This window comes from Mauremys reevesii, linkage group 1, assembly GCF_016161935.1.
Source record: "Mauremys reevesii isolate NIE-2019 linkage group 1, ASM1616193v1, whole genome shotgun sequence".
NCBI classification, from domain to species: Eukaryota; Metazoa; Chordata; order Testudines; family Geoemydidae; genus Mauremys; species Mauremys reevesii.
The window spans coordinates 240,977,396-240,999,615 of NC_052623.1; the positions used below are offsets into that span (position 1 = coordinate 240,977,396).

A 22,220-nucleotide genomic window follows, 5' to 3' on the forward strand; every position below is an offset into this window, starting at 1 on the left:
TTGCACAGGGGAGTCTTACATACCCTCTACTCTCTGTAGAGTGCATCCAGAGGGCAAGGAGCATTCTGCTTAGCTGCTCTCCCGCTCTGCTTGGCTCCCCCAAGGCATTTTCTGAGAATTTGGTTCTCTCCACACCACACATCTGTGTGTGGTATGCAATTAGATATGCCTCTGTAAAGTCTGGATTGGAACTTTCCAACTCAGCCCTACATAAAGGGCTGAACTCTAACAATGATTCTGGATAGTCCGCATGCCCCATTATATGGGAAGCCTGCTCAGCCAGTTACTTATCAGAACAGCTGGAAGCCAACCTCACATCTAAGGCTTTTGATTACTGCAAACCACAGCACATGCAGTGGGAAAGAGCACCTGTCCCTGGCTTACAACCCCAGAATTACGTGGAAGCTGAGCCCCGGAGAGAACCTGTCCCATAACTGGGCCCTACCAAATTCACAGCCATGAAAAACACGTCACGGACTGTGAAATCTGGAGCATCCCCCCGGTGAAATCTGGTCTTTTATGTGCTTTTACCCTATAATATACAGATTTCACAGGGACAACCAGCGTTTCTCAAACTGGGGGTCCTGAAGAGAGTTGCGGGGGGGGGGGGTGTCACAAGGTTATTTTAGGTAGGTCACGGTATTGCCACCCTTACTTTTGCTCTGCCTTCAGAGCTGGGTGGCCGGAAAGTGACGGCTGTTGGCCAGCGCCCAGCTCTGAAGGCAGCGTCCCACCAGCAGTAACACAGAAGTAAGGGTGGCAATACCATACCAGACCATCCTTACCTCTGCGCTGCTGCTGATGGCGGCTCTGCCTTCAGAGGTGGGCTCCTGGCCAGCAGCCATCACTCTCCAGCTGCCCAGCTCTGAAGGCAGCGCTGTCACCAGCACCAGCACAGAAGTAAGGGTAGCAGTACTGCAACTCCACTACAATAACCTTGAGACCCCCCACATACACATAACTCCTTTTTGGGTCAGGACCCCTACAACTACAACACCAGGAAATTTCAGATTTAAATAGCTGAAATAATGAAATTTATGATTTTTAAAATCCTATGACCGTGAAATTTACCAAAATCGACCCTGAATTTGGTAGCACCCTACCCATAAAGCCTATCCGGCGAAAGTTCTCTAAAGGGAAGGTGCATTGAAACACTTTCTCTTTTTTCCCCTAACCATACATGCCCAGTTTCATCCCTGGAGGAAGTAGGTACAGCTCTCACTGCCATCAGAGTTGCGCTAGTTTATCCAAGGGCTGATTTTGGCCACAATGGGCCAAAATCTACTCTCACTTGCACCAATATAAATCCAGATGAATTACTTTTCAGATTTACATCAGAGAAATTGAGGGCAGAATTCAGCCCAGTGGTACTGTACCTATATTACTATTGCTGAGGTTTCTATATCTCATCCCTTTGCATATTCCTGGATCAGCAGATATGGTAACTCATGTATGCAGAATTACATGGGAAGGGCATTAAGAAAGTAATTAGAACTTTTATTATGATTTTGTAAAATACAGCAACGGGATTCATTTAGTCAATACTTGAGGTATTCTCCTGTATTCGCCTCTCTATTAGGAAGTCTGAAATTATCAGCAAAACACTCCCATGTTTGTGAGCTATAACACAGCACCACATTATAGGTTGCAATGAACAAAGAAGTCAGTCAATAAGGCTTCAGATACTCTGTAATGGCGGAGTTACCTGTTTGGTTTCACAGACAAAACAGTTTTGGGTTTTATCAACATTGGAACTTCATCTGCAAAACTTTTGTTGTCCCCTCCCCCCCGAACGACAAAAGTTTTATCAACGAAAAGCGCTGGTATGAACAGTTTTGTCAGCAGGAGAGCTCTCCTGCCAACAAAGCCACTGCTGCTCGTTGGGGGTGGAAGTTTTTTGTCAGTGGGAGAGCTCCCTCCTGCCGACAAACAGCAGCTACACTGTGTGCCTTTTAGTGGCACGGCTGTAGAGCACGGCTGTGTCACTAAAAGGTGGGTAGTGTAGACAAAGCCTTAATCGCATTCCTAAATACCACGGTGACAGAGCATTATTATGCAGAGTGTCTTGGAAAGTGTATTTTACAAGACAAAAAGGTGATGTGTGCTTGAGTGTCTGCATGTATCATTGATTGGGCACATCTTCATAAGAACATAAGAACGGCCGTACCGGGTCAGACCAAAGGTCCATCCAGCCCAGTATCTGTCTACCGACAGTGGCCAATGCCAGGTGCCCCAGAGGGAGTGAACCTAACAGGTAACGATCAAATGATCTCTCTCCTGCCATCCATCTCCATCCTCTGACAAACAGAGGCTAGGGACACCATTCCTTACCCATTCTGGCTAATAGTCATTAATGGACTTAACCTCCATGAATTTATCTAGTTCTATTGAAGCAGCAAAGAATCCTGTGGCACCTTATAGACTAACAGACATTTTGCAGCATGAGCTTTCGTGGGTGAATACCCACTTCTTCGGATGCAAGTGTCCACTGCTTGCATCCGAAGAAGTGGGTATTCACCCACGAAAGCTCATGCTGCAAAATGTCTGTTAGTCTATAAGGTGCCACAGGATTCTTTGCTGCTTCTACAGAACCAGACTAACACGGCTACCCCTCTGATACTCTAGTTCTATTCTAAACCCTGTTATAGTCCTAGCCTTCACAACCTCCTCAGGTAAGGAGTTCCACAGGTTGACTATGCGCTGTGTGAAGAAGAACTTCCTTTCATTTGTTTTAAACCTGCTGCCCATTAATTTCATTTGGTGGCCCCTAGTTCTTATATTATGGGAACAAGTAAATAACTTTTCCTTATTCACTTTCTCCACACCACTCATGATTTTATATACCTCTATCATATCCCCGCTTAGTCTCCTCTTTTCCAAGCTGAAAAGTCTTAGTCTCTTTAATCTCTCCTCATATGGGACCCGTTCCAAACCCCTACTCATTTTAGCTGCCCTTTTCTGATTTTTTTTCTTTTTCTTCCCCCTGGGCAAAATGTATTGGTGATGGTTTACTTGTCCATTCATCTTCATGGCTATTTCAAAAGTTACAACTCTTGGAAAGAGTAACAACTGTAGGGACCAATCCTAAAAGGAACTGAGCATCTGCATTCCAAGTCAGCAGCATCAAAGGGAAGTTAGAGGTGCTCAGCACCTCTCAGGAGCGGGCACAAAGATGAAATAACAACTTCTTTAAAATTGCCAAACCTAGATTAAAGTTGGCTCATCTAGAGATGCAGTATTGTAGAGCTTGCTTGTTATCAGTAAGAATTGCAATTCACATGGTATGATTTAACTTTGCTGTCTAGAGATTTACATAGTGTATCAGAATGTTTATAAGATGACGCTTTTGAAGATGGTTACTGGAATGATGTAAATATGAATCACTGCCTCTTTTTACCAGCCCCTTACAAATGAAATGACTCATCTCAAAGGAATATCCTCCTTAAATGTTTTAAATAAACAAATGGTGACTAGTGTTATTACTGTAGGTCATGTATTCTAATTGACACCCAACTCTCTACTTCTATTTCCTTTAACAAAAGTTATTCTTCCATGGTTCTAACTATACCGATTATTCCAGCGAGATCATGTGTGTTAGCACAGCAGAGAGTGACACACAACTAAGGAACCAAACCAATGCCGCACATCAGAGCAGGTTCTATGCATAATCAGACTAAGCAATTACTTAGGGCCCCGAGCAGCTCAAGGGGGCCCCTATTCATCTTTTATTATGTGTTGGGGCAGGGAATATTTCTGCTTAGAGCCCCCAGTGGGCTAGTGCCGCTTCTGCCACACATGGACAGGAAGAGGAAAACTATCGAGCTTGAAAAAGCTGCTTTTTGGGAAAATGATCAAACAGATAAATATTCAAAGAACAGGCCATGCCATTTTGATCACTCTGGGTGAAATTCATCCCTCCTTCCACAGACAAAACCCAAGGACATGAGCTTTGGGTGGGAGAGTTGGGAGAACAGAATTCATCTCCAAAATCACAGGCCATGAAGTGGGTTGCAGCCCATCCCCTTCACATCCACCTTCCCCTAACTATGAGCTGCAAGAGTTGCTGCTGTCCTACGGAGCCCCCTATACAGGGATTCTCATACACTAGTTCTGCATAACTGTGGGTCCACTGTAGGGCCCCCCAGCCTCTCCCAGCAGCTTTCTCCACAGTTGCCTCTGCTCAGCTACTTCAGAGCCCCCCGACTCAATCACACACAGGGGATGTGGACAGGGATGAAAGTAACTTAAGGAACTTACTGGTAGGCAGGGCTGGGGTCCTGAGCAAGGTGGGGGGGGCTTGGGCAGAAGGGGTAGGGCCTCGGGCGGAAGGGGCAGGGCCTTTAAATCACCACCGGAGCCCGAGGACTCCCAGCTGCCACTGCTATCCTGGGGCTCTGGTGGCGATTTAAAGGGCCCAGGGCTCCGGCCGTCGCTCTTGCCGGCACACCGTACCGAACCATACCAGCTTACTTTCACCTCTGGAGTGGGTATCTCATCCTGTTTCCATAGATGTGAATTCCAAAAAATCCAAAGAGGAATATCATCCTCTACTTACTCTGTGCTGGTATTCAGCACAGGCCCCTGAACAAATCAGATTCAATGAGATTTTTGGCATGCCCTCCTCTACATGCTACCTGTAGCACGGTAATGTGAAAACTGTAAAGATCAGCCTACTTAGGCCTAGACATTAATCCAAAACTAGAATATGGCTTTGTCCTTTATCTTTGTGAAATACCCCATCCCTTTCATTTATCCTCATTTTCTTTGGCGGGGATGGAGGAATTTTTTCACAACCATTTCATAGGTTTGAGTAGCACTGTGTGAAACATTACTGGTCAGCAAAGCCATCTGATGAAACATACTTCCAAAGCATGATATCATTTCTAAGTGTCAAACGATGAATGCAGTTCACATCTTTTTTCTCCATTTGAAGATAAGATCAGTAGTCAGTATATAAATGCATATCCCGTACTATAAGAAGATATTTGATTATAGCATCAGTTAAAAATAAAGATGGGCCAGAGACACAAACTTTATGTCCAGCTCTTTCTCCAAACTTTTCCAACATCTGAGTATGATTGGATCCAGGGTTTTGAATAAGCCTGTTTTAAAATGACAAGGCCATCCACAAATTTTGGATCCAAATCAAGATCTGAACTTTCTTAAAATTTGTGTCTATTCAGATCTGTTTCAAGCCATAAGTGACCTTGAGATCTATTCCAACTTTTTGGTGTGATAAACTATTCAAATACACCCACAAAGTTGGTCCTATGCATCAACAACCACCACAGCCACAGGATGGAGAAACAAATGGTAAGGACACATATAATAAGCAGAGCCAGTCAAAAAAAATTCACTGAAATTTTGAATTTTCAAAAGATGCATCAACCCCTAGTAATACAAAGCTACAAAAATGTTTAAAAAGTTTTGAAAAGTGTCTGAAGCAATGCTACTGGCACTGGTGTCACTGTTTGCTAAGGCAAATTATAGACCAATGTACTTGCATTATGGCAAGTCTGAGATGGAATGGACATGGAAAGAATGCTCAGTGGAGGAAGATCATATACCAGCGGTGAAATCCTGACTCCACTGAAATCAATGGCAAAACTCCTATTGGCTTCGGTGGAGCCAGGATTTCACCCCGGATGCATTACACTGTACTGCATAGCACATGTTTTACATTTAGAGTCATAGGCAATGGGTGAACCCCTCATTCATGCAGGCTAGCCCTCTGCCCCCCCCCCACCCAAGGCCGCAGGCTTACCCCCGTATCATACACTTGAGGCCCTGCCTCTAACCCACTCCCCCTCGCCCAGAGCCAGAATAGCCCTGAGACTCCGACTGTGGCCTGAACTGCCCCTGAGTTGCTGGCCAGCCCGAGTCCCAAGCTCCAGGTCATTGGCTCATGCTGAGCCCCCACCGGCTTCTGGGGAGAGGTGGAGCAAGGACGGGGACTTGGGGTGGAGTGTGGGCAGGGCTACGGCTTTGGGTTGGGGAGGCTTAGCATCCCCTGGCCTACTATACCCACCGCCCATGCATAGAGTGATCGATTCTTTCCATTTAGGTCATAAAATAAGGTTAGTGTATTTGAGACTAACTACTCAACAGGTTTTAACTATATTCAGATTCCCTTTCCATCCCTTCATTCAAGCACCATGCTGTAAATCTACTACTGGGGCGGGGTGAATTTATTCAGACTAAGAGCTTATTTGATGAAAAATACAGTTTTGATCAGCCCAAGACTATTTGTGAATCTGACATGAATAGTTTCAGCCATTCACAAAATGGTTGGAGGTGGAAGAGGAGTGCTGATAGAGGTGGTGATGATGGTGCTGGTTGCTATCTCTCCTTCCCTTTCTCTCCCTAGCACCCCTAATAATGTTTAGCCCAGTGGTGAGGGCACTCAGGTGGGATATAGGAGACCTAGGTTCAAATTCACACTCTGAAACAGGCTTTCTTGATTCACCAAAAATGCTGAAATATTTCAGATTTGGTTCAACCCAAAGCATTTTTAAAAAAAAAATTCAGAACTGCCACTGAACTGAAAAATCAATTATTTGCCCAGCTCAAGCTCTCACTTTCTGTCACAAATGAAACATCACCAGCTGCATCACAATAGATCTGGTGTGAATGTACTGGTAAAGGCTTGCAGGGAGGATTTTGGATGATGATTTAACATGCTCTACATTTCTTATTATGAGGTGTTGGTGCTTAAAATTAAAACAGCAATTAGAAGCTATTGGAAACTTACTTGTTCCAGTGAACTTTTCCTTCCAGAGTCTGCATCTCACCAAGTATAGCCAGAAGAAGTGAAGACTTCCCACAGCCAACTTGACCCACAATCATTGTCATCTGACCTATAATAATCATAAACCAAATAAAGAAAGGAGAATCAAATGATAGAACACTAATCCAGTAAAAATTAAAAATAGCTTCCTGCAGTTGTTGCTACCCTTTATATTCTGTGAATGGCAATTTCGTGTGTATCCACCTGTGAGCTAATTTTGAAAGAAAAGGTTCAGGCATACAGTATCTCTATGATGTAAGTGTACTGTATAAACCTGCTGGAATCTATATATTAAAAAAACAACAATACTGAGTGATTTATTGAGAGACTGATCTTGGGAACCAAAGTTTTATAGTAATAATTATTAAAATTAATAACAATACCCCAAGTTTCCTATGTGGGTTTGCCTTGCCAAATTGTGTGTTTGTGTATGTGTGTGGGGGGGTGTATTTTAACACCTCTGGCACTTTTTAATAACTACCATTTTGTGTGATTAGCCTGTTTAAAATTCCTCTCCATACTGCCTTGGTTATGCTGTTGTCTGTTTTATTTATATACACATGCACTGATGGCCAAGTAGACCTATTGTTTTGAAACTGGCAATTTTTTTCATTATTAGCCATATGTTTAAAACAAACACGAGGAAGTGCTTCTTCACATAATGATCAGTCAACCTGTGGAATTCGTTGCCAGCAGATATTGTGAAGGTCAAAACTATAAATGAGTTCAAAAAGGAATTAGGTAAGTTCATGGAGGGTAGGTCCATCAATGTCTATTAGCCAAGATGGTGAGGGCTGCAATCCAATGCTCTGGGTGTCCCAACGCCTCTGACAGTCAGATGCTGGGGCTGGACAACAGGGGATGGATCACTTGATGATTGCCCTGATCTATTCATTCCCTTTGAATCATCTGGCATTGGCCACTGTTAGAAGACAAGATACTGGGCTGAATGGATCATTGGTACGACCCAGTGTGGACATTTTTATTTCTATCCATTATTTTTTCATTTTTTGGAGTTATAATCTAGTTCCATGAACTAGATTTCTTAACCTTTTACAGCCTTCTCTTTATATTTCTTGATGTAACCCACACAACTTCTGGGTGTGGTGTTCTGTCCCATCTAGTGGCACCAAGACCACTTAGAGAGCAATTAATGAGTCTGCTCTACAGTGTTGGCTAACAAGTAGTTGGGTTTTAGCTTGTACAGTACAGGCTCATGCACTAAGGTCCTAGGTTCAATTCTGCATGCTGACAACAGGGGGGTTGTTGGTGTTACATTGACACCAATCTGTTCACATTTATTTTTTGAGTGAAGTAGTGGGGGCACACAACCTAACTTGTTCCAAGACAGATCTTGATAAATTTATTCATGTGATCATATGGCAAAGTTGCCGGTGATAGCAGGAGACTGGACTCCATGACCCACGAGGTCCCTTCCAACCCTATGTTCCTTTGTGCTTTGGACTATGTATGCAAGGAATGGTCATTACAGCAAATACACAGTTTCACATGTTTAGCATTTAAGGTGCACATTAATCCTACCTGTTGGAATCCTAATGTTTATATTGGATAATGTGGCTAAGCCGCTTCCCCATGAAAAATATCCATTGGTCACCTACAAAATAATTTCATATATTAGAAGTGCAAACACCTCAATAAATAATTTACAATTGGATTAAAAGGAAAAGATCACTTTTTAAAATGTGATAAAACACATTCAAGTATGGTCACATAAAAAGTGCAAGTCAAATAAGGGGAGATGGCAAAACAACGCAAAGATTGTGAAGGAAAAACAACTCGTGCATATATTGTATGAACATCCCTTTATTAAAGGGTCAGTCTCCAGGTAAAACTCATAGGCCTCATCACCTCTTGCAGAGAAAAATCCATGCAGCATTATCAAGGGAAGAGATGGAGCACACAGAGTATAAACAGGATACTCACAAGGTTAACAGAGGACAAAAAAAAGTAGACACTGGGCCATATTTTGCCTTTGGATTTGTACACTCCCTTTGAAGTTAACAGGGCTATGGGCTATTCTCCCTCACAGAAGAAGGGCATCCATAGGCAGAACTTGGACCAAAGGGCGTGTTTGCAACCTGTGCATCTATTTAGTATGAATCTAGTCAGAACTTGTGGGAACAGTTAGTGCATGTTCAGACAAAAGCTTTACCCACATCAGCAATGAATGTGAAAAATGACCTTATGGTATAAAAACTTTGAGTCTGGGAGTGGGCTAGCAGGGGGAACTCAAAGAAGAACCTATAGTATATTTGATCATGTGGTTCTTGTTCTTTCCGAATCACAATATCACTTGCTACGGAGGAAAAATAGAGGCATTAAAGGAAACAGATGATTTCCAGCAAATAGTCTGGTGTAAATGTATTTTGAGCACACTTTTATCCAAGTATTTTACACCTGTTCTTGCAGTGAAAGATTTGCTTTTGGAAGGACTGCAGGATTTGGGCACTTTGTTACCAGTTTACTCCAGAACATGAGGCTCCCCTCCATGTGAAGAATGAATCCATGAATTCAAACTACCTTGATTGCGATATCATCTATCTCGAAGGGACGTAGCTGTCTCCTCGGTGGCTGCTCATAGCTGTCCAGCTGATGCCGTAAGGGCTGTTTCCTGTTTATGGCTTTGGTATGCTACATGAAAAAGCACAGAAAGAAGGAAGCTGAAATTCTCATAAGATGACAACATTCAGGTTCCTTTGAAACAAAATAGCCTGTTCTCTTCCCTCCTACCAATCTAGGTCAAGAGAAGACCATGTGAATAGTAACAGGGCATTTCAACATGTGTTGTAACGAAGGCAAAACACTGTGATGAGCTAAGCGCCTCTCACAAGGGGCTGAATGCCATCAACTGCCTCTGAAGTCAGTGGAGTCTCTTCAAATCCCCCCATCTTTTATACTATCTAATTTAAACTTCTTGTCAGCATCTGCAGTGCTCTACATAATTCTGCCCCATCCTCCTTATCCTTCTTTGTTAAGTTCAATGTTGCTCCCAGTCCTCTTCAAATCTACCCAGCCTCATCCTCCCATTTGTCAGCTTAGCTTCTCAGTCACCTCTGTAACTTCTTCCACATGACCATTTAGGCATGGTACAACCTTCCTGAGCTTGTCTGCAAAGCTCCTACTCTGTTTCAGTCCCTCTTAAAGACTCACTTTTGCTGGGCTGCTTACAGAGAATCAATCTGACTTCTACATACATTGCTTATTCTTTCCTCTCCCTCCCCACATAATTTTTGTCTGTCTTTAGATTGTGAGCTCCTCGAAGCAGTAACTGACCCTACTTGAATGTCTGGAAAGAATCTGGCACATCACAGGCAGTAAAGTAAAGAAAGAATTCAATCCTTGTAACAACATGAAGGCTACATGGGATATTTAGAACAATAAACTAAAACTGAGAGGGCCAAGTCTGAAAGCTACATCAATCAAGTCATTTCTTAAAGTTTTTCTTTTTTATTAATGCTTAAGTAAGAGCAGGGGCCTGCCCCGCTGTAAAAACATATAGTGTGAGCCTCTCTCCTGAGGAGCTCACACCCTAAGCAGGCAAGATAGGCAAAGGATAGAAAGAAACTGGAAGCACAGAGAGATAAAATGACTTCCTGTGATACAGCATGGCCAGAGGACAGCAGGAGAGGGTTAGAAGGGAGCCTTATTCCCTGTAAGGGAAAGAAAGTTTGCTATAGATTAACTAGAGCACCTGATGCCAATTAGAGCACCTGAAGCCAATTACAGCACCTGCAGTCAGTCACATGATAAAACCCCCTGCTTCAATCAGACAGTGTGGGAGTAGGAGCAGAAAGAATTGGTGTTGAAGCGGAGGACAGTTTGGAGAAGTGCTGTGGTGGGCTAAGAAGTCCTAGACCCTAGGTAAGGGGCACCTGGCTTGTGCAGAGGGAGGGCAGAAAGCCCCCCACAAGCTGAAGGGCAAGAGAGGGAAGTAGCCCAGGGGAAGGAACCGTCAGTTCAAGTGTTCACCACTATCCTCAGGGCCCCTGGGCTGGGACCTGGAGTAGAGGGTGGGCCCAGGTCCCTCCTTCTCCACTCCCCTCCTCTAGGACACTAGTGGGGCAATTAATATTCCAATTTAGGGGCAAGAAATGGTGCCCTGAACCCCCCCAAAGAAGAGAAAGCGTGAGACCCACCATAATAGTGCTGGCATAATAGTGCTGGCAATTTGCCACACTTCCCCAAGTTAGACAGTTGGTGAGTGGCAAAGCCAGACTCAAAAGCCAGGTCTCCTGAGTCCCAGGTCAGCATCCACTCCACTTGGCCATGCTGTCTCCCCCTTTTTGAGCTGCCATGTCAGAAAAGAGAACTTACAAGTCCTGTATGCTTCTTACAGGATTCATAGGTCACAGAGCTTTCTGCAGTTCTCCAGCTGTCATCTCCAATCTCATCACTTATGAGAAATTCATTCAGCTTCTGTACGCTTTAAAAAAAAAAAGACAATGAGTGAATGCCAGATTTCCATGGGTAAGCTTGTAATGATCTGTGCTCCAATCACCGGATCAGAATACTCAAACTTCATGATTGCATGGACTACCTCCACTCCCTTTTGGATTGCATAGCATCCTTGTGGCAATTATCTGCATGGAAAAAAGAACAGTATGAAAGGAGTTAATGCATTTTCAAACTTTATTGTATTGCAATAAGAACAACTGGAAATGAGGAGAAGAGCTGACACCATGTGACTAACCAGCTCTCTGCAATCCACCAGCAAGAGCTCTGTGGCTTGCAGAACACATGCTATTCTTGCTATGTTATTCTTTTAAAAAAATAATCTGCACAGTTACTCATTAACCTTTTGGGGCTGCCTCAGTCCTCACTTCACCCCAGGGGCATGTAGCAAAGGGGAAAGCCCAACCAACTAGCGAGAGAAGCGTGACAATGACAAGCCCTTTACAGTATATCCAAATCCAGAGTTTATCACCACACAGTGTGACAGGAACCTCTTCAACAGGCAGTGGGAGGAATCTGAGCCAACTCCATAAGGAACGGACACACTAATCAATGTAACTCTTATTATGTGAATGCACTAAAGAACATGCAATGACATTGACCTACTGCCTTAGAAGGCATGGGTCAAACATTTATTTCAGCCACAGGCAAAAACTCTTCTGCCACCAGAGCTATGCTAATTTTTAAAGTGAAATAACTGGTCTGGCCAAAGTCTAAGAACTTATTCATATCAGGGACAAGCACTTGATCCTATCAATTTATATGATTGATGATGGGGGGCATGAAGTGGCCAAGCACACATTCCTCATGCCTCTGCACTTGAGAGTTTCTAGGTTCATGGGAGAAAGATGATAGGAAATAAATTTTCCAATGGGTGAGGTTTGTTTTGGCAAATAGGGTCTTTCAATAATGTCCTTTGGGGTGGCTAAGGATAGTAAGTGAAACACACACACCACGGGGATATTAGGAGAGCACTAAACATAGCACAGAGGGAGGAGGAGTGATGGGGAGGCTAAAGTGATTTATAAAGAGGCATGAGATTTTCCATGAGTCTGAAATCATTTTAAACCCAGAAAAAATCTCTGATGTGTCCCTGTTGCCCCTTCAACAAAACACTGATTATTTAATTCGTTAGTGAATGGGGAGGGAGGACTCAGAAGACTAATGTCCTGGGGTTTGTTGTTTGTTGTTATTGTTATCCACCAAACAGAGGCAGCAGCAACAATACAATATTTTGCCAGAGTCCCTCAACCTGGACTTGGAGGGACTATGTCTGAGGGTGGGAAGTTTAGCTCAGTTTTCAGATCCTGTCAGTGCATGGCATCTCTGTCAGTGAGGGTGTCAATTTGTGCCAGCTGTGGTGGTAGTTTTGTGATACATACACCTGTGTAACTACACTGAGACAGCAATTCCTTTCACATAGGCCACTGCAGAATCAACAGAGGACAATACATTTCCATCTCTTAACCAGCAAACTAGAGAGGAATTGCTCAGTCACTCACCACTAGGGGAGCTGTTCTGTCAGGCTATATATTTTGGGAAATCATGGCAAAGTTTGATAAAATCTCAGATTTTGTGACTTCTATGATTTTCCACCAGTGCTTCTCCCTGTAGCACATATGGCAATTTCCTGTTATATCCTAGACAAACCTCATTGAATTAAGTTAAACATACATTAAAGAACAAAAGACAAAAGGCACTATAGACTAAGAGACAGCAGTTCTGCAGCATGAGCTTGACACTCTTCTTCAGATGCAAGAAGTGCAGAGAAAAGTATTCACCCATGAAAGCTCATGCTGCAGAACGTCTCTTAGTCTATAAGGTGCCACAGGATTCTTTGTTGCTTTTACAGATCCAGACTAACACGGCTACCCCTCTGATACATATCCCCACAGTATGCCAACATTTGTATTGAATTAAGTTTAACTATTTTAGGAGTTCTTTGTATTAAAAATGTGAACATTTATGTATTATTGTGGGAATGTATGTAATGTCCCTAGGGGAAAGACATGGCTAATATAATGAGAAGTGTTATGAGTGTCAAAAGACTATTTGAAACAATAGGTTAGACAAGAATGAACTTTTAAAGTTAAGTGGGTTTCCCAGGAAATCTCTAGGAGTTGTTTGCAAATGTACCCCTTGGTTATGCAAGAACTCAGCCTTTTGAATCTTCACCCTGAGAAGGGGACCTTTGTCTGCTGATCACCAGTTAAATGAGGACAAGATCAGAGGGCCAAAGTGTATAAAGGAGTAGCTCACAGATTCATGGGAGTGCTTGTTCTGAGCCAATGCCGTCATGAACTTGTAACCACAGAGAAACAGTCTGGTGGGATATGAAGGGCTGACTCCTACTGGAGCCCCTGTTGGAACTGGGGTGATCTCTGGTAAGCTTATTAGCATGTGTGTAGGTTCTTTTTAATATATTTTCTCTGTAATGCTTTCATCTCCAGAATAAATGTTCTTGCTTTGAAAAAAGCTGTGTTACCTTGTAACTGTGGGCATTTACACTGCTTATAGCTTCGGAGAAGAAAAGCAAGGCAGGCCTCCTTAGGCAGTCTGACTTATTGGGGAATTCACAGTGTAGGCAGGGAACTGTGCATCCCGGAAATACCCTGGTCAGGAGGGAGTGACACACATATCTCCACCCAAGACAGCTGACAGCTGCCTGTAGAGATGGAAGCCTGAGAGTGGGTGCCCTTGGTGGACTATAGAGGGGGAAATACAGGTGCAGTTGCCCTGAACTGTTACACTCCCTCTCCTTCCACCTTCCCCACTGTTCTTCCATGCTACTCTATAACCCCACCAAGGTGTGTCCAGGCAGTCTGGCAGGCCAGGCCCCCCTCTCCTCCATCTCTTTCCTGTAATTTGTGAGTGGGAACCCAGAATGCAGCCTCAGCATCACAATCCCCTCAAAGTCACAACCTTTTCACAGAACTCAGAGCAGACAGAAGCGCATCGTTCCCTGATGAGCTATCCAATTCCTTGGTGCCCACTTTGGGTCTGATTCTCCTCTCATACCAGTGTACATCAGGAGTGATTCTACTGCTATCCTGGTGTAACATTAATGAATAGAATGGCTTTCCAGATGAGCTATTGCCCCCTGTTCATGCCAATGGTCCTTTCCAAAAAGAGACCCAGAGTTATGGACAGGGCCAGCTCTAGGTTTTTTGCCACCCCAAGCTCTGAGAGTGCAACTGCTCAAGCAAAAAAAAAGGATGGCTGTAATGCTGCCCCGGAATTGTGGAGCTTGCTTTGCTGGTGCCTAGAGCTGATCCTGGTTATGGATATAATTCCACCATAAAGCACAGTCACTATTCCACCCCTTGCAATGGGGAGAAATAGAAGTAGGCTGCTCTCCCTGATGTCAAGGGACAGACCTGTTAGATAGCCATCACTTTGTTTATCCCCCAGCTTCTCCCTCTCTTCCCCTTCTAGTGTTGCTAGCCAGCTGGGAGCCATTGTGGCTGGCCAGTGCATGATGGGTGAGGCTAGGAAGGAAGATATGAGCTACAATCCAAGTCAGGACAGTCTGGCCTGGAGTAAGGACTTCAAGATTTGCCTCAATAATAATTTTTCCAGCCATTGACTTTATTGACAATTTCCTTGTTCTCATATGATGCAGTAAGACGGACTGTCTCGTCTGTTTTCTTTATGCCTTTTCATCATTTTGAATAAGCAAGTTGAGTCGCCTTCATCCTGTCTCTTTCTCAGAGAAGTGTAAAGAGATCTCTTTAATATAAGAAGATAAAAATGGCCATACTGGGTCAGATCAATGGTCCATCTAGCCCAGTATCCTGTCTTCTGTCAGTGGCCTATACCAGAAGCTTCAGAGGGAATGAACAGAACAGGGCAATTATCCTCTATCATCCAATCCCAGCACCTGGCAGTCAGAGGTTTAGGGACACACAGAGCATGGGGTTGCATCTCTGACCATCTTGGCTAATAGCCACTGATGGAGCCATCTTTCATGAACTTATCAAATTCTTTTTTGAACGCAGTTATACTTCTGGCCTTCACAACATCCCCTCACAATGAGCTCCACGGTTGACTGTGTGTTGTGTGAAGAAATACTTCCTTTTGTTAGTTTTAAACCTGCTGCCTATTTTCATCAGGTGACCCCTGGTTCTTGTGTTATGTGAAAGGGTAAATAATACTTCCTAATGTTCATGATTTTATAAACCTCTATCATATCCCCTTTTAACCATCTCTTTTCCAAGCTTAAAAGTCCCAGTCTTTTTAATCTCTCCTCATCCAGAAACTGTTCCATATCCCTAATAATTTGTGCTGCCCTTCTCTGAAGCTTTTCCATTTCTAATACATCTTTATTGAGATGGGGCAACCAGAACTGCATGCAGTATTTAAGGTGTGGGCATACCATGGCTTTATACAGTGTCATATCTTTTCTTATTATCTATCCCTTTCCTAATGGTTTCTAACATTCTGTTAGCTTTTTTGATTGCTGCTGCACATTGAGCAGATGTTTTCAGAGAACTATCCACAGTGACTCCAAGATCTCTTTCGTGGGTGGTAACAGATCACTTAGACCCCATCTTTTTTGTATGTATAGTTGGGATTATGTTTTCTAATGTGCATTACTTTGCATTTATCAACACTAATTTTCATCTGTCATTTTGTCACCCAGTCACCCAGTTTTGTGAGATTCTTTTGTAACTCTTTGCAGTCTGCTTTGGACTTAACTACCTTGAGTAATATTGTATCATCTGCAAATCTTGCCACCTCAATGTTTACCCCCCTTTCCAGATCATTTATGACTATATTGAACAGTACTGGTCCCAGTACAGCCCCTTGGGGGACCCTGCTATTTACTTATCTCCATTTCAAAAACTGACCATTTATTCCTACACTTTGTTTCCTGTCTTTTAACCAGTTATTGATCCATAAGAGGATCTTCCCTCTTACCCCATGACTGTTCACTTTGCTTAAGAGCTTTTGGTGAGGGATCTTGTCAAAGGTTTTCTGAAAGTCCAAGTATACTACATCCACTGGATCACCCTAGTCCACATGCTTGTTGAACCCCTCAAAAAATTTAAATAGATTGGTGAGGCATGATTTCCCTTTACTAAAGCCATGTTGACTCTTCCCCAACAAATCATGTTCATCTATATGTCTGATAATTCTGTTCTTTATTATAGTTTCAACCATACCTTATGACTGCCTTGACTGCAAATCTAACCACTGTGGAGAGCAGGAACAGTGGTGTGACCAGGATGTGAAACAATGACAGTGATGCAAAGGCCTGTGCTGGCTTTAGTGTCTCCTCATTTTGATATTCATAGGTCACAAAGGTCTGTCACATCAAAACAAGAGAAGATTAGTGAAAAGGATGTCAGGCTACACAGGCTGGCTCAAAACAGTGGGGGAAACACCTATCGAAATATTCTGCCTGAGTAGAGGCTGAGTACAAACTGATTAAGGACCTCAGTGTTTGGTGCATAAACATTTCTTACTGCCCAGCATGAAGGGTAAAGGTATTTCCCCAGTGCATTAGTAATGAAATTCATTTTTGTGCAAAGGGCTAGTGCAAACTTAAGTCCCACTTAAGTCCAACCATGACTTATTTTGATTATTTAAATTGTCTAGGCCTTGTACTGGGCCCAGAGTAAATTTCACCCATAGACAATGGAACAGCAACACCCCAAAATACAAAGCCCAAAATAAGATATTCTCAAACATAGTCTGTCCCCTTCCAGTTTAGCCACATTTTGATATTCTGTTTGGTTTCTGCGGAAGACTGAAATTAATGTTGCTTTTTGTTTGCTTCCCTTTTCACAAGTCCAAATCTCAGGTGTTGTAAATTCATGTTTGGGAATTGAGTTTGTTAGTGTAATACTGCTAGGCAGCCAGCAGGGACATACTAATTCACATATTGTTTGTGTGAAAAGTAGGTCCTATATAAACAATGACAGTTTTAAATTTCTTTTCAGATAAAGGGGAAAATATTTTCTTACTGCAAGAACAGCTGCTATTGGGATGGCTGCGTTCATAAAAACTGTGGAAAGAAATAAAATATACATTGGACTATTTGAACTGTACAAAAATCATTTTAATAGTAATTTGTAATACTTTATACCAAATCCAAGCATAGTCAGTTAAATAATATGTTAGCTGAGGAATTCAACCTTAAATGTTGTTTCCTAGCCATTAAATCTCCCAAAGGAAAACTCCTTAGCAGGAAGAAATTTCCTTCCATGTCTGACTTAGATCTTAAATACACAAACAAACCAACCAAGAAATGTTATAGTTTCTACATTTTAGTGAATTGAAATAAAATATTTTCATATGAACTATGAATTATAATGTATCACAGCCAAAAATTGCTTTGAAAGAACAATTTACTACAAATATTGGGGCCATTTCCTTCAACTCTACCTCATTACAAGGAATGTAATTTATTTTAGTTCCTAACTTAGGTCTGTCCCAATCACACCTGCTGATGTTATCTCAGTACTTATTAATGTAAAATCTCATAACTAAGGTTGCAAAAAACTTTTTGAAGTTAAATAATAACAGTAACAAAATCGACCAAACGATGCCAAGCTTCCTGTTGTGTTATTTATCGTGTCTTTTATTTTCCATCATGTTTCATAACAAAATAGCCACTACCATAAGTACAGGTATCTTGCTTCAACTGAAGTCTCAAAAGGAATTTACTATTGAGAGACAAATCCATCTCTAAGTGTTATGTTACAAACAATACTGCCCCTAGAACAGAATTACTTACTGGAAAGAGATGTGTAAAGCGCAAAGGTTTTGAGACTTATGAGCTCCTTGGTTCTTGTTTCCTCTACGCTAGTGCAAAATATGTGCTCCCAGGCATACAACTTTAACAACTTAATGCCTTTCAAGATCTCATTGGTTTTCTTTAATCTCTCAGTAGAATAATCCTTTACATTAAAAAAGTAAGAAATTACAAATTACAAAATTAATATTTTTAAATTATTTTTATTAAGAATGCTTTTTTCTCTCACTTTTGTTCTAAAATTAGCCAAAGTATTGCAACTGAAATTGAAAATAACCTGAAACCTATGTATCTAAATAGAGAACTAAACCTGGGAAGTGATAATACTGAAGAAGAAAAATGATGGACAATTGGTAATGAACAAAAAATTACATTTGAGGTTGCACTGTGGTATTGCCTCAAAAAGACCGGTTTTGGACTGCGTACAGAAGATTCACATAATATGTGCTTATTTTATTGATTTATTTAAGTAATAGCCCCTCATCTGCAATATTGTGTTCATCTGTTTTGGGCACATTATTACCAAAATACATTAATAAGTTGGGAGGAATTCGGAGAACAAGAAAGATCAAAGGGGTGGAGGGAATTATGTCTGAAAAAAGTATAAAAGATAGATCCTCAGCCAGTGTAAATTGGCATACGTCCATTGGGGTCAATCAAACTGAGGATCAGGCCCAGATATGTTTAGCTTGGCTAACTGACAGTTAAGATATGAGGGGGAGATGGTAACAGTCTAGGTATTAAGAAAATTTAAAATTAGGATAAATTTCCAATCAATGAGCTTTATTAGACTGTGGAATCATTTCCCATTGATGGAGAGTGTGCAATAGGGACTGATCCAATATGAGCGTGGAGGTTATTCAGCAATGCAAGAGACTTTTGGGTGGAGTAGTTGATGTGATCTATTTCAAAAGGACTTATTCACATGATTTAATATTTCATTTCTATATTTTATCATTTTCATTAATTGCTGACATTCCATACAGTACATCATTTGAATTAGAAAACAATAGGCTCCATGGCATCTAAAGCATAGATAGTCATAGACATGATCAAGCTACTCAGATGGGGTGAAATTCACCTCTGTAAAAAGGGTCAGCACAAGGTGCATATACCACTTTAAGGCCCAAGTTCAGTACAGTATTTAAGCACATGCTTAAATGTTTTGCTGACAAGGGATGAACTGCTGAATCAGGACCTAGCCCCAGATCCTCAAAAGGTATTTAGCCTCCTAACTTCCACTGATTTTTCATACAAGTTAAGATCCTAAATACATTTGAGGACCAGGGCCTAAGTCCTTACTTTCAAGGCTTAAGAAGGACCTGAGTAGTTCATAAGCTTTGTGCTGGCCCACAGCGCAGGAGTGAATTTCTTCCATGCAAATTTAACTGAACAATAAATGGTCTCATGAGGGTCTATCTTGTTAAGGAACTCTCCATTCTGTAGAACTTCAATCACAATACAGAAATATTATACTAAAAGTTAGATATTTCTTTCTCCTTCCTTCCCCCAACACACTCACTGAACATGCGCAGTGGAGTATCTTCGATGTCATTGTCACAGGTGAATATTGGAGGAGAGGGTATTCAAATGATCAGAACTCAAATGTTCAGGAATGTCAGCGAGAATGTAATATATATTGTATTTAATGCACCTCTTAAAAAACAGTTGAAAATGAAACCATTGTACAGTTTCCATTGTATTACATTGAAACTATTTGTTGGCAGCCCAAAAATAAATAAAAAATTAAAAATCAAAATTAATTATGTGGTTCATTTCATTAATAATAAACATTCCCAAAAGATAGTTCTTAGTTTTCTATAAGTAATAATACTTTCTTCTTCTATAGCGCCTTTCATCTGTGGATCACAAATAACTTTGCAAACAACTTGTGAAGTAGGTAAATATTACTACCCTTATTTTACAGATCTGGAAACTGAGGGACAAAAACGTTAAATGGCTTACCCAAATTTACACAGCAAATTATTTGAAAAACCAGGAATAGAATCCAGAACTCCCAATTCCAGGGTCTCTGCTTTAATTACTGGACCACAGGTATCACTAAAATAAATTACTTACAAGAGTGCTCTTCTGCGCCTCAGCCAACTTTGTAGCTATGAAATACTGTATTGGAGCGAGCAATACAATAACAGCAGCACCAACCAATGCACTTACTCGAAGTAAGTTATAGAGCAGGATCACGCCCATTATGATCTAAGGAGGAAAAAGACGCACAGGAAAAGGAATACATTTCAGGACGCCTACAAGACAGCAATGTGCAAAAAAAAAATCCTCTCAGACTATATAGTCTAATAATACATAGAATGTGCATGAATTAAATAAAACCTCATTTCTAATTTACTTCAGAAGTTAAGTTTTGAAATTCTAGGGAAAGTTTCTACAAACCTTCATTATCATTATTTATTTGTATTGTGGGAGCACCTAGCTACCCAAGTCATGGACAAGGACTCCAATGTGATAGGCGCTGTACAAACACAGAATGAAAAGATAGTGCCTGCCCCAAAGAGTCAAGCTTGCAGTGACATATTAGCTGTTAAGCCAGTAGTGCTCTGGAGTCAGTGGGCTTGATTCTCATTTGTACAAAAGCCCCTTTACACCACTTAAAGGGGTCTTAAAGTGGGTATAAATTACATTTACATTCAACTTACGGTACCTTTCCACTGCCAGAGTGAGTCCTATTGTAAAAGAGAATCAGGGCCAGGGGAGGTACGGATATGAATAAGGGCTACTCATGTCAGAAAGGGCATGCAGGATTAAGTCCCTATTTTATTTGTTTCACCTTTTCAGTTAACTAATGAATTCAGTTAAACATGTCTTTCCATTGCATAGTCAAACCACTAACATCCAGTCATGTTTAAGATTTTGCAGAGTATTATTTACATACATAAAAATCCTTTCCTTAGCAGAAAGATGGCTGAGGTGTCAAGTGGCAATTTGAGCCTGAGGCAAATCCTGCTGTCCTTACTCAGGTGCCTTCGAGGGTGCTCAGCACCTTGCTGGATACACTCAGCAACTTGTAGGATCAACCCTCAATATTTATTCAAGACCAGAAGGATATAGTTTGATGACGTTATATTTAGGATTAGATTGTAACATCAGCCTCAGCCATAAACTGCCTCACCCCAGGAGTAGCATTGGAAGTCACTGTTCCTCAGGGTACGTCTATACTACTCGCCGGATCGGCGGGTAGTAATCGATCTATCAGGGATCGATTTATCGCGTCTCATCTAGATGCGATAAATCAATCCGCAAATCCACGCCCGTACTCCACCTCGGCAGGAGGAGTAAGCAGCGTCGATGGGGGAGCCGCAGCAGTTGACTCGCTGCCGTGAGGACGGCCAGGTAAGTCGAACTAAGACACTTCGACTTCAGCTACGCGAATAGCGTATCTTAGATTGATCCCCACCCCCACCCCCCAGTGTAGCTCAGCCCTCAGAAACATCCCTCAGAGATCCAATTCCTCTGCCTCAGGATGAGACGGCACCCACATTTCTCTGCCTGACTGCATTATGGGGAGTCACACTCTAGCCCATAGTTAGCAAATGTTAATTCCTTGTCTTTTTTCAGAGAAAGAAAGAAGCTAATTGAACTGCTGATTTAGAAATATCTGTTATCCCAACATGTGAATTGTTGATACCAGCAGCTGCCCAATGCTTTGACAATGAAAATAACTTAAAAAATATAACAGACACACTTTATCATTTTTACTTTTTTTTTTTTAAGTGCTTGTGTCAGCTACTGGCTTGACGACAGTTCACAGATTTTAAGGCCAGAAGGGACCATTATGATAATTTAATTTGACTTCCTGCATAACACAGGCCATAGGAGATCACCCAGTAAACTCTGCATCAAACCCATAACTTCTGTACCAGCAACAGCAGATCTTTGAGAAAGATATCCGTATCCCAAGGGCATTAATTCAAAGTCTACTGAAGTCAATTAAAATACTGCCAATTAACTTCAGTGAGTTGTCATTTAGGTCCTATTGCTCCCTGAGCTGGAGGAACAGCAAAGGAAGTGGCAATAGAAACTTCCTCAGACTGTCCTTTCACTTTCCTGGTGGGATCACCTCTATGGATTAAGAAGATATTTCACTTTCTATATCTATTCAGTCCTCGTCATTTTCCCGAGACTGATAAAAAGGTGACCATTATGCTACACACAATTTAAGCTATATAC

General features: G+C 41.8%; 1 protein-coding gene and 1 long non-coding RNA gene across 8 annotated transcripts in view; one reads left to right on the forward strand and one right to left on the reverse strand.

The window, feature by feature from the left end:
* The window catches only part of ABCC9 (ATP binding cassette subfamily C member 9), a 119,215-nt gene that overhangs the window by 52,784 nt on the left and 44,211 nt on the right, over positions 1–22,220 (reverse strand). For all 7 annotated transcript variants that reach the window (XM_039482129.1, XM_039482135.1, XM_039482104.1 and 4 more), the window contains 8 exons: positions 20,100–20,234; positions 18,003–18,165; positions 17,230–17,270; positions 16,426–16,568; positions 11,123–11,231; positions 9,329–9,439; positions 8,330–8,402; positions 6,752–6,857 (listed from right to left, as the gene is read on the reverse strand). In XM_039482129.1, coding sequence (XP_039338063.1) covers positions 6,752–6,857; positions 8,330–8,402; positions 9,329–9,439; positions 11,123–11,231; positions 16,426–16,568; positions 17,230–17,270; positions 18,003–18,165; positions 20,100–20,234 — 881 coding nt within the window. The remainder of the gene's footprint in view (positions 1–6,751; positions 6,858–8,329; positions 8,403–9,328; positions 9,440–11,122; positions 11,232–16,425; positions 16,569–17,229; positions 17,271–18,002; positions 18,166–20,099; positions 20,235–22,220) is intronic.
* Positions 10,610–12,704, forward strand: LOC120369178. The gene is made up of 2 exons (XR_005582981.1): positions 10,610–10,669; positions 11,145–12,704. It is a non-coding gene; the product is annotated as an uncharacterized LOC120369178 (long non-coding RNA).